We start from the raw sequence: 11,814 nt of genomic DNA, 5'->3' as shown, positions 1-11,814 counted from the left end.
GATGTATGCTTTAAAAAGAAGGCACCTCAGCTTAATAAACGAGACCTTGATAGGTACAATTCTACTTGGTCTCCGCCTCTCTTTCTTTTCCTCCCATTTCCTTCCAGGTTCGCGGTCCCCCTCGCACCCACGAATAACTGAATCCCGCGGGACGGGATAGTTTCCTTCCTCCTGTCATCTCCCATAGTACAAGACAGGATTGCTGATGGGGAATCTTCCAGACAAAGGAGAGAGCTGACCCAGGAAGACCAGCGAGAACTGTGCTCAGCCAACACACAGAACAGCCAACCCATAATGCTGCAGGGTCACTGGTCATCTCCTTCTTTGACTCAGAATTGAGCACACAGCTGCACAGGTGCCCAAGCCATCAGCTAACTGTTCTGATGGCTCATGAGATTTCACAGGAAGGTCAGGGTCCCCAGGAGAGGGATAGAGTACCTAGTTACCCTTGATGATTCATGTCCTCAGGGAGTAACTCTAAAGAATCCTCTCCTTGGAGCAAATGGTAGCAGACCCTGCTGCTCTGGACAGCCACCCTGGGCCAGTGTCAGGCCCTTGTTCATATTTAAGGCTATTTGTTGAGACTGTAATATTTTTTCCCTTTATTGTGCTATTGCTGGGAAACTGAGACCCAGGGAACACAGTGTCCACATGAGCATCACACAGTCCACAGGTGACAGATGTGAAATACAAGTTCTCTGTCTCTAGCCACATATGCAGTGTTCCCACCCTGGAACCTTCTCAGGTGTCTGTGAATCAGGGAGAAGCTGATGTTAATCTTGGTCATCAGCTGCTTAAGGGGACATCATGTCCAAGAATTGAAAACAAGTGGACAATGAGATCTGACTCAAGAACTTTGCCGTGATTCTCTCAAGAATTTCTGAAGAATTTCACTACTCCAGGGCCCACTTATGAGACAGGAAGTTGTGTCTTCTTGTGTGGGGCTTTCATTCAACACTCAGACAATTGTTTCCCTGAGCTAAGACCTTGCCTAGGAGACTGCTTTCCATTCCTGTCCCTACTAACTTGGATCTCCCTTCTTAGACCCTGCTCTGCTTCTTGTGTCTATGGACACCCCTCTCTCTGGGGATCCTGAAATTTCTCTTTCTCCTGGTAGGACTTATGCTGCAGGATAACCCAGACAAAGGGCATATGTGACCCAGGAGGACCACAGAGCAGTTGGGCTCAACCAACACACAGCCCTAACCAACCCATAATGCTGGAAGTTATCTGGTAACAGTATATAGGAGAGGAGCCCACAGTCCTTTCCGAGACACACGGTCACCTCTTCCTTTATACCAAGAACATGAAACTCCTCACACAGGTGCTACCTGGCATCTGTCTTGTGTAAGGAATTTGACTGGTGACATTAGTGACAGAGGGTTTATCTTCATTCCCAGTCATCACACAACTGGTCCCTTCCAAATGTCACAGACATGCATGTCACCTTCCTGATGGGAAACTCCCCTTCCCAGAGCACTGAAGACACAGGGCAGACTGATCCGGGTCTGTGTGTCTCAGGGACACATTGGAAAGACAGAGGCTCCTTCTTTGATGCTGACAGACCCATATGGAGGACTCAGCAGGTGTCAGCCCTTGGATGAGTTACTGTTCTCTGAGGGCATGTCCATGTTTGTCAGCCTTGTTGTTCAAGGTCTTGTTGGAGAAGAAACATAAAGAGAGAAAATGTGAGAAAGATGCAGGGTAGCACTGAGAGTGGAAGTGAGTGAGCAGTGTCGTGGACACAGACCCCACGGCCCACAGCCAGTAGGATTCTGGGAAGTTCTCTTGCCTGAAAGAAAACTCAGCTCAGAAAGAGGAAGGACAGCAGAGGCCAGGTGCCTTGCAGGAGCTGAAGGTCTCCTCAGAGAAAGACCAGTACAGTGAGAACAGATATGGAGGTATCCTCTGAACTTTTCAGCAAAGTGTGTACCCCCTGGCAGAGGGTGCTGCTCACAGGTAAGTGTTCCAACTCTCTGATTGTGTGTGGGAAGAGAAACTCAGAAGCCAAAAATATTCTGTAGTGGAGGTGCCTAGAGAAGACTTGGGTGTCTGTAGTTGCAGTCAGGAAGGTGCAGTGAGGTACAGAGGTTCAGCAGCAGGAAGCTCTGAAAGGAGCTGATGGGGGGAGAGAAAAATCCTCAGATGCCCCTATTTAAAATCAGTCACATTGGCTAGCATTGGAATTCCAATGGTCTCCATCTTGACAGGGTGAATCTCCAAAGAGGAGTCAAACCTGGGAGGGCAGCAAGTTGGCTCAGTGTGGAGATATGCCAGGCTAAATTCATTCATCAGCTATAACAGGGTAGATGGAGATACAGGCTTCTGCAGACTCTGCTCTGCCTTCCACACAGGTGTGTGTCATGCACCATCAATGTGAACACTAAGACAAAAGCCTTCGGAAACCCACAATACAATACATAGTTATTAAATCACACTTGAACGTAATGATTGTTATTTGCTCCAAACCTAGGAACTGCAGCGGTGAATCCATGTAGATATCCTTCCTTCCTCCTTTACTTCTTTCCTTTTTCCTTTCTTTCCTTCCTTCCTTATTTCGTTCCTTCCTTCCCTTCTCCCTTCCTTCTTTCCTTAATGTTTCCTTTGTTTTTCCCTTCCTCTTCACCCTCATTATTTTCTGAGTTCTTTTCAGGAACTGAACATTCCAAAAAGATAATTTTAATGGTTGTCTTCACAAAGCCTTTTCTAGTGAACCAGAAATCAGAGTATTCAGAGGAGAGAGTCAATGGTTGAGTAGAGCTGCAAATAGAATAGAAAACAATTCAGAAAGTGAGGATTGTGTGCAGGAGTGGAGGAGAAGGAGTAGGAGGAAGAGGAGGAGGATGTTATAGAGTTCGTTCTCTTCACAACGACACTCTTTATATGAAGAGTGATATGGGGACACCTGAGTAGAGGATTCCACAGGGCAGAACCAACACCCTCTGGCATGGAGATCATGTTACTCGTGTCCATTATGGGCACACACCTACCCATAGGCATAATGTGAAGGATGCTCACACCTGCTCATGATTGTTGGCTTATTTCTCTTCCCTTCTAGCCTCCCTCTTTACCTGCTGGCTTCTGTCCACCACTGCCAAGGTCACTATCCATTCACCGCTCCAAGTGGTTGAAGGACAAAACGTTTTTCTACGAGTTGACAATCTTCCAGAGAATCTTCTAGCTTTTGCCTGGTACAGAGGACTGACAAATTGGAGGGTCGCAATTGCACTGCATTTAGTGGAGTATAATGCAAGTATGACAAAGCCTGAGCACAGTGATAGAGAGATATTGCACAGCAACGGGTCCCTGTGGATCCAAAATGTTACTCAAGAGGACACAGGATATTACACTTTTCAAACCATAAGTAAACATGGAAAACTGGTATCAAATACATCCACATTTTTTCAGGTGCGCTGTAAGTAATTCTTTGTGAACTCTGGGTCCTGGGTTGGGTCCCTCCACTAGGCAAATAGAAGTGTCAGGCCTGGCCTGTGTCTCCTTTCCCTCTGCATTGTGTCTCCATGTTGGGGCTTGAGCATTTATTGCAGGACACACCTGGTGGAGAACAATGTCAGGTGTGCAGAATCCCTCATTTGATTTCACCTTGGAGAAACCTGGATGTAGGGTGGGCAACTCAGCCAAGGATGACAGTATCTGCCTAAATTCTTGGGGTCCTTCATAGGGAACCGTCCTTGAGAAAGTCTTGAGGGAAGAAAGAAGGGCCTGTGGAAGCCATGGGCATCTTACAGAGCTGAGTACCAGAAACTCCTGGCTCCACACCTCTGTTCCAGCCTCACCTCCTGTGGGCCCTGAGAAGCTTTGTGCTAGGGTTGGATCTTGACTTTCCATCTTCAGAGAAAAGGTGTTTGTTGTAGTCAATGTCTTTCTCCATGTGAAACTAAACAGTGTATTGCCATGAATGCCAGGATTAGCCTGTGTCTCTTGGTCACCCTAGTGACCCACAGGGAGACCACAGCAGGGCAGATTCCCAGGTCATTAACCCATTGTCCTGATGGGCTTAAGATGAGACTTCTAGGAAAGTCAGTTTCCCATCAGAAAGGGAGAAAGGACACAGATCCTACTGACAAGCTCTTTTCTTTTGAGGCCAGCACATTCTCTCCTATAAGGAAATAGAACAGGCGTCACTGATGTGGACAGTTCTCCAGACATGAGCTGCAGTTCCCACAGTGAAGAGCAGGCATAGCCTGGGGACACTCAGGGAATACTCAGAAACCTATATTTCTGAATGAGGACCTCACCTTGTATCCTGGCTTTTTCTCTCCCTGTAGACCAGGAGGTCACTGACAGAGCCTCCTCAGACCTCTTAGCTGCTTCCTGTATCTGCCACCCTGTCAGGGGATGATGTTCACATTTCAGACATGCATTTTCCCTGTGGATGAAAGGGTGTCCCATGGGAATTACCTAGACAGAGGTTCAAGGCATCCCAGTAAGGCCTGGGAGCACAGGGAACACATGAGACACAGCTCAGCAGGCAGAAGAAGTGTGAGCACCGTCTTGAAACCCTGCATGGGATGATGGAGTCCAGCGCAGTCCTTATGGGACCCAGGTCACCTCCTCCCACACACTCAGGCCATGGGCTCCTGACACATCTGCTCCTGGGCCTTTCTTCTCCCTCAGAATCCTGAGTGTTGACTGCAGTGGAATGGATCTCTCTCCTTCCCCACTCACCATGCAGTTGGCCCTTTGGATGTCTCACACACATTTATCACCTTCTTCCTGAGAAAATCCCATCATCTCAGAACACTGAGAACACAGTGAAGACTGGGTGCCCAGCTGGGTTTGTGTCACAAAGAGATTGCAGAGGCTCGCTCTTCATTGTTGACTGACCCATGATAAGAACACAGCACAAGTCCTCCCCTGTTTGAGCTTCTGTTGTCGCAGGGAACATAGATGCTGAGAAGGTTGTCAGTCACTGTGTACTCTGGAGGTCTGAAAGAGTAGAGGGTAGATGGGTATTCCTGAGAATTTAGAGGGCGTAGAACACAGAGCTACCCACAGTCAAATAGAAAATTCCTAATATCGATGGATCTCTCTTCCCTTCTAGCCTCTCTTTTCACCTGTGGGCGTCCTCCCTTCCCTGCGAAGCTCACTATTGAATCAGTGCCGCCCAGCGTTGCTGAAGGGGGAAGCGTTCTTCTCCTTGTTCACAATCTTCCAGAGTATTCTCAATTATTTTTCTGGTACAAAGGCTTGACTTTGTTTAATGAGGTTGAGATTGCGGAATACAGAATCGCCAAGAATTTAAGTGATCCAGGCCCTGCCCACAGCGGTAGAGAGACAGTGTTCAGCAATGGATCCCTACTGCTCCAGAATGTCACCTGGAAAGACACAGGATTCTACACCATACAAACTGTGAATGGATTTCAGGAAATGGAATTAGCACACATTTACCTTCAGGTGGACAGTAAGTGATTCTCTGTGATTGTTCAGTGCTGGGTGGGGCTTCTACGAGGAGCACTGTCACTGCTAGCATGGACTACCTCCTGTCTGCATTTTTATCCCTATATTGGGGTTTGACCGCTCTGTGCAGTACACACATGTAGGAGAGAAATGCCCATGCCTCAGACTCTGTCTTCTGACTCCCCCTTGTATCTCAGAGTACCTATGATGCCAGACTGCTCTGTCTGTTGAGGCTCTTGCAATGTATGCGAGGAAACCGTGGAGTCCACACAGAGTGGTGATCACCGGGGTCTGGCCTTGGTTGTCTGTCCCAGGCTTGACTTAAAATGTCCTGGGTTCCAATTTATCAGGACTTGACACTTCTGCTTTGAGCAGACAATGAGCAATGATTTTTGGCTGTCTATATCAATCCAGTGTATTTATCATCACTAAGCAGTAGAGTTTCATAAAAAACACAACAACCCCAAACAAAAAAAGCAACAGAAGAAATCAAAACAACCAAGGGTAGTTGTAGACAGAAGGGTGCCGCTTCCTGCCTGTCTCCTCACACCTTGCTCATCCTTATCTTATAGCAAATGGGATTATGAGTCCAGGGATGTAAATGCTCACAGTGGACTGGTTCCTCTCACATCAATCACCAGTTAAAAGATTTGCTATAGACCTGCCCAGCAGTCATTCTGGTATTTGTATTTTCAGTTGAGGCTCCCTGTTTCAAATGACTCTGGCTTGTGTCAAGTTGACATAAATCCTGGAAGCATAATTCCTGGGCCTGCTAATAAGAGCAGCCTTCTGCAAGCTCTCACCCAGCCCTAGTCCTGGGGGCTACAGGCAGGGCAGGAACAACATGTATAAAGTGAAGTCAGAGGTTGAGTGCAGGTACAAAGGAAATGAGAAAAGTCAGGAAGTGAATATGCAGGGTGTACAGAGACCACGATCAGAGGGGAGGCATCATCTCAAAGCCCAGTGTGCATGAGTGTGTGCAGTGTCTGACGGAGGGCAGGGAGTGGGCAGCCATGGAGATACAAAGGAGAGAGCTCCATGCAGAGGCAATGACAGATTCTGCAGCACTGAGGGCTGTTGCTGACTTCCACCAGGTGAGATATACACACCCATGCCTGTAAGTCCATGCTCAGTGAAGAATCCATCTTGTCAGGATGCAGGTCGAAGTCTTTTCACCAGGCACAATGATCCTATGTGATGACTTCTCCTTTCCTTTCCAGCCCCCTGCTGTGACCCTCTTGACTCTGCCCAACTCAGGATTGATCCAGTGACTCTGCATGCTGCTGAAGGAGAAAGTGTTCTTCTCCAGGTCCATAATCTGCCAGAAGATGTGCAAACCTTTTCCTGGTACAAAGGTGTGGATAGCACTCCATCCTTTACAATTGTAGAATACAGCAAGGCGATGAAGTCCATTTTCAGTGGCTACGCACACAGCAGAAGAGAGACAGGGTACATTAATGGATCCCTGCTGCTCCAGGACGTGACTGAGAAAGACACTGGCTTCTACACACTAGTAACAATAGACAAATATGTGAAAGTTGAAATAGTGCATGCACAAGTCACCGTCCACAGTAAGTGACTGTCTATGGCTTCCCACTTCTGGGTGTGGCTTACTTTACTTCATACATTCACACCGAGGAGTGGGCTGTTCCTGCTCTCTCCACCACTGTATTGTGCCTTCACAATGGCATTTGGGCACTTAGTGCAGGGCACACATGGGGTGGTCCAACAGCATTAGATAAGAACCTCTCACCTGTCCTTTCATGCAGAGCTACCCATCCTGTGCTGGGTAAACTCAGTCCAAGAATGTCAGACTCAGCCTTGACCCTTGGGCCTCTTATTATGCCCATATCCCTGATATAGACTCCATGCGCGTCAGATAAGCTCTAGCTGAGGAAGCCATGGAGTCCCCACACAGAGCACCAGGAAACCCTGGCAACAAATCTCTGTGATGGTTAGTCTCTAGGTGTCACTGGGAAATGTTTTTGTCATTGGTTGGCTTTGGATTCCTGTTACAGCTGACATCGTACAAGCCTGCCATTGCATATGTCACTATCCATTGCACTGTCATTAGAGCCACAGTTATGATATTTATCCTGGACATCATCAGCAGAGACTCACCCAGGAATGCATAGCTGGACATGACAATCTAGTTTTGCAGGGCATTACTAGCTGTTTGGATGGCATTATGAGACTTCAAAGGAAGGTCAGGATCTTCAAGGTGATGGACAAAGGACTCAGGTCCTTTAGGGAAGTGTTTGTCCTCTGATGCCATTGCTTATGTCACTATCCTGGAATTCTTGCCTGCAGGCAAAAAGTTTCAGAGTTGCTCACTGGAGAGCACCCAGAATGAGATGCAATTCCGTTCCTGCACACTAGATGGTGCAGTAGCTCAGCCCAAGACTTCAGAGTCGGCCCAGTCTCCTAAGGCTCTTGCCATGCTCAGAATGGCAGAAAACTCAGAAAAGCAATTTCAGGAACCATGCACTTAGGGTGTAGCCTGGCTCCATCCCTGACTCTATAGACCTCGAGTTCTTTTGTGCAGTCTTTCAGACCTACTAAGCACATTAATCTGTCAGAGAATCCCAGCTATCTCTGGGAAATCCCATTGTGAATCACCTAGACAGAGGACAGCTGCCTCAAAGGAAGGACATGAGCAGACTCTAGGTGATGCTCTGGTAGCACAGGATGCTGAGAGTCCCTCTGAAACTCTCCTTAGGTTTATGGGGCCACTGCCCTCTCTCTAGGGTCTAGGTGACCTCCTCCTTCACAGCCAAAGGAAAGTCCCCACACAATTGCTCCTGGGTCTCATGACAATGCACTCTGACTGATGATTCCAGTGAGCATGGGTCTGTCCCTTTCCTAGACATCAGTCAGCAGGTCCCTTCCTAGTCCTTACAGGCATCTGTGTCAACTTCCTGCAGGGAACAGATTACAAAGCCTTGAGAACGAAGGGCAGCTTAGGATCCTGTGCTGTAAAGGACACATTGTGAGAACACAGCAAGGGCAGTCCTGTTGTGAGCTGTTGCTGCCCCAGGGTGCAGAGATGATTATCAGCCTTGTGTTTGACCCCATTTCTGACAACCCACAGCAAAACCCTTGGAAGGTCCTGCCTGGGCAGAGGCTTAGCTCAGAGGGAGGAAGACTGTAGAGCTTGTGGGCAGTGCTGGAGCAAATGCTGTTCTCCACAGAGGGAGGGCAGAGCAGGCTGCTGCAGCCATGATGACCCACTGTGTACTTCTCTGCAATGCTTGCAACCTGTGGTAGTGTCTTCTGCTCACTGGTGAGGAGGGCAGTGCCTCACTGTGTGGGAGGAGGGGAGCTCAGAGACTTGCTGGAATCTCCTAAGGCAGAAGGATGAGACAGGATCACTCAAGTTGACCTCTGACCTCCATCTAGGTACTGTGATCTGTCTGTAAGCATACACTCAGGATGGTGTACACCTGCACCTGCACACACACTGCATACACATCCATATGCTAATGTGTGCTGGAGGTTTAACCAGTGTCAGTAGGTCCAAATATGAGAATTTCATTAGCACCTGGACATGCAAGATCTTTGGACATCTGCCTATCTACCCACAGGCATCTGAGGCTGTGTAGGCACTGGACCTTCTTGAAACATTAAATTAGATTTTTTTTCTAACAAGGCCTTAGGTGTAATGGGCTGGAAGACAGAACAGGAAGGCCATCTCAAAGTGAAGTCAGGTGCTGACTGGACCAGAATGGAGGTTGGGAGGTAAAAAAACAAAAACCCTGGGGTCTCTAGCAGAAGAAGTGAGAGATAGCTTGCCTGCAACCCACATTTTCTGAGGGAGAGCAGGCTTGTGAGGACAGTGAGGGTGGAGACACATGAGGATAGAGTTCCCCACAGAGGAAGCAACATACAAGGGCCCACCAAGGGGATGGAGGGCATTTGCTCAACCCCTCTGACTTGTGCAGACACTCCCACCCACCTCCACTGAGTGATTGATCTAAGCTTCTCTGGTCACATGACCCTGTCTTTTCCCCCCAAACAAGGTCTCAATATTGATGGATTTGTCTCTTTCCCTTCTATCTTTCCTTTAAGTCTGTGTTCCCCCTCCCTCCATGGTCCAGCTCACTATTGAATCAGTAAGAGGAACATCAGGAAGCCAAGGTTCCTGACTCAACTCTAGTTGTCCCCAGAGAGCTTCTCCTCAGGGCTAGCATTGGACTTCCTNTCAGAGCTGACAGGAAACAAGGCTTGGCTGAGTATCCATGTCCCACAGGGTGCAGGATCAACTGTTTACCTCCATTAATGCTGCAGTCATATAGGTCACCTGTGTACCTCCTTCTCCCGAGTCTCAATGGTTGGTGCCAGGACAGAAGTCAAGTGTTCTGATGGACTTAGGAAACTCAGATTAAAACAATGTCCCCAAGGGTTGGGACAGAGATGACAGTTCTCCAGCCACCTCCTTATCCTCAGGAATCCAGCCTAGGGTAAGTGGAACAGATGCTGCTGATGTGAGCAGCAACCCCATCCCCAGGTCAGAACATTGTTCACACCTAATGTTAACTCATAGTCAGTGCAATGATCATGTACAGAGTGTCATACTTCAGGTAAACTGAGGCATATCAACCTCAGTGGCTAAATCAGGATCATACGGTTTGTAGGTTGCAGATGCAAAGCACAATATATATCTATAGTCACAGCTCCAATTTCTCCTTCCTAAATGCTTTATTCAGTGTGATTTATAGAGGGGCTGTTTGAGATGTCTGAAAGATGAATGTCATTTGGTTCCCCCCTCTGTTTCTTTGCAGAGCTTGTGACACAGCCTGTCATGAGAGTCACAGACAGCACAGTTAGAGTACCGAGCTCAGTTGTCTTCACTTGTTTCTCAGACAACTCTGGGATCTCCATCCGTTGGCTCTTCAACAATCAGAGTCTGCAGCTCACAGAGAGGATGACCCTGTCCCCATCAAAGTGCCAACTCAGGATACATACTGTGAGGAAGGAGGATGCTGGAGAGTATCAATGTGAAGCCTTCAACCCAGTCAGCTCAAAGACCAGTCTCCCAGTCAGCCTGGCAGTGATGAATGAGTGACCCCTCCTCTCATACTATAGCAGGGCTGGGGCATTTCTATCCACCCCTGCCAATTACAGATTTCAATCCATTTGCATGGCCAGTTGGCCATCTCTCCCATCCCTCCCCACACCTGATCCTGAATCCCTCCATTTTTTCCCCATATGCCCTCTCCTACCCAGTTCCCTCCCTCCATATGCCTCCTCCTACTATTTTGTCCCCTTCTACGTGAGATTCAAGCATTCCTCTTTGGGCTTCCAACTTGTTTAGTTTCTTTGGGTCAGTGTAAAGTAGTGTATGTATCTTGTATTTTGTGGCTAATATCCACTTATAAGTGAGTACATATCATGCATGCCATTTTGGGACTGGGTTACCTCAATCAGGATGATATTCTCAAGTTCCATCCATGTGCCTTCAAATTAATGATGTCTTTGTTTTTAATAGTTGCATAAAATTCCATGGAGTATATGATACCACATTGTCTGTGTCTGTTCTTTCAAGCTGCTGGCAACTTCGATACACTGCACTGCTCACTATTGATGCACAATGCAGCCCAATGGGAAAATGTTCCATTTTTTTTCTGAATGGATATTGAGCTTCAAGGTTGTGCTGAACCAAACTGAGGTTGACAGTTGTGTTAGTATTTTACTGCAGTGAATAGACACTGTGACCATTGCCAGTCTTAGAAAGGTCAACATTCAATTGTGGTTGCCTTACACATCAGAGATTCAGTCCATCATCATTCATGCGGGAGCATGGCAGCATCCAGGCAGGCATGGTGTAGCAGAGATGAGAGTTCTACATCTTTATCTGGAGGCTGCTAGCAGAATCATCACTTCCAGGCAGCTAGGGCTAGTGTATTAATATCCATAACCATAGTTACATACCTAGTCTAACAAGGCCACACCTCCAGTAGTGCCACTCTTTGGGACAAATATATATAAACAATCCCATCCCACTGCCTGTTCTTCATAGGCTTGTCTAAATATATGAGTGTACGGGGGCAATACCTAAACATAGGATAGTCATAAGTAAATTCATTCCAACTTCTCAAGTCCCCATAGTCTATAATAGTCTGAAATAATGTTAAAAGTCCAAAGTTTAAAGTTTCTCTTGAGATTCATCTAATCACTTAACTGAAACCCACAAAGCAAGACAGAAAACCAGCCGGGCAGATTCCAAACTCTGCATCTCAATGTCTGATGTCAAAGTGGTTTTCATGTGTGCACTCCTTTTTAATTTCTGCAACAAACTTCTTTCTCTTGGGATGGTTCCACTCTTGTTAGCAGGTTTCTTCAGCAGGTAGCCCATGGCTGTGGCATCTCGAACATCTTGGGTCTCCACAGCAG

The 11,814-nt window shown here is 47.4% G+C and overlaps 1 protein-coding gene across 2 annotated transcripts; it reads left to right on the top strand.

The window, feature by feature from the left end:
* Positions 1-1,895: 1,895 nt before the first annotated feature.
* Positions 1,896-10,486, top strand: LOC110288108 (pregnancy-specific glycoprotein 22-like). 2 transcript variants are annotated; one of them, XM_021154550.1, is made up of 6 exons: positions 1,896-1,959; positions 3,059-3,415; positions 5,066-5,429; positions 5,587-5,591; positions 6,642-6,992; positions 10,203-10,486. In XM_021154550.1, the coding sequence occupies exons 1-6, from the start codon at positions 1,896-1,898 to the stop codon at positions 10,484-10,486; spliced, it is 1,425 nt and encodes a 474-aa protein (XP_021010209.1). The 2 variants fall into 2 exon arrangements, with proteins under 2 accessions (XP_021010209.1, XP_021010210.1); XM_021154551.1 differs by lacking the exon at positions 5,587-5,591 and having other exon boundaries at positions 5,066-5,425.
* The last annotated feature ends 1,328 nt before the right edge of the window (positions 10,487-11,814 follow it).

Source organism: Mus caroli, unplaced genomic scaffold (genome assembly GCF_900094665.2).
Source record: "Mus caroli unplaced genomic scaffold, CAROLI_EIJ_v1.1 scaffold_11296_1, whole genome shotgun sequence".
Taxonomy (NCBI): domain Eukaryota; kingdom Metazoa; phylum Chordata; class Mammalia; order Rodentia; family Muridae; genus Mus; species Mus caroli.
Note: the sequence above shows the minus strand (reverse complement) of the source record. Positions and strands in the feature narration are given on the sequence as shown.

Coding starts and splice junctions, on each gene's coding strand:
- LOC110288108 (XM_021154550.1), top strand. CDS start 1,896: ATGGAGGTATCCTCTGAACTTTTCAGCAAAGTGTGTACCCCCTGGCAG. Junction 1,960..3,058: donor GCAGAGGGTGCTGCTCACAG/GTAAGTGTTCCA, acceptor CTTCCCTTCTAG/CCTCCCTCTTTACCTGCTGG. Junction 3,416..5,065: donor CACATTTTTTCAGGTGCGCT/GTAAGTAATTCT, acceptor CTTCCCTTCTAG/CCTCTCTTTTCACCTGTGGG.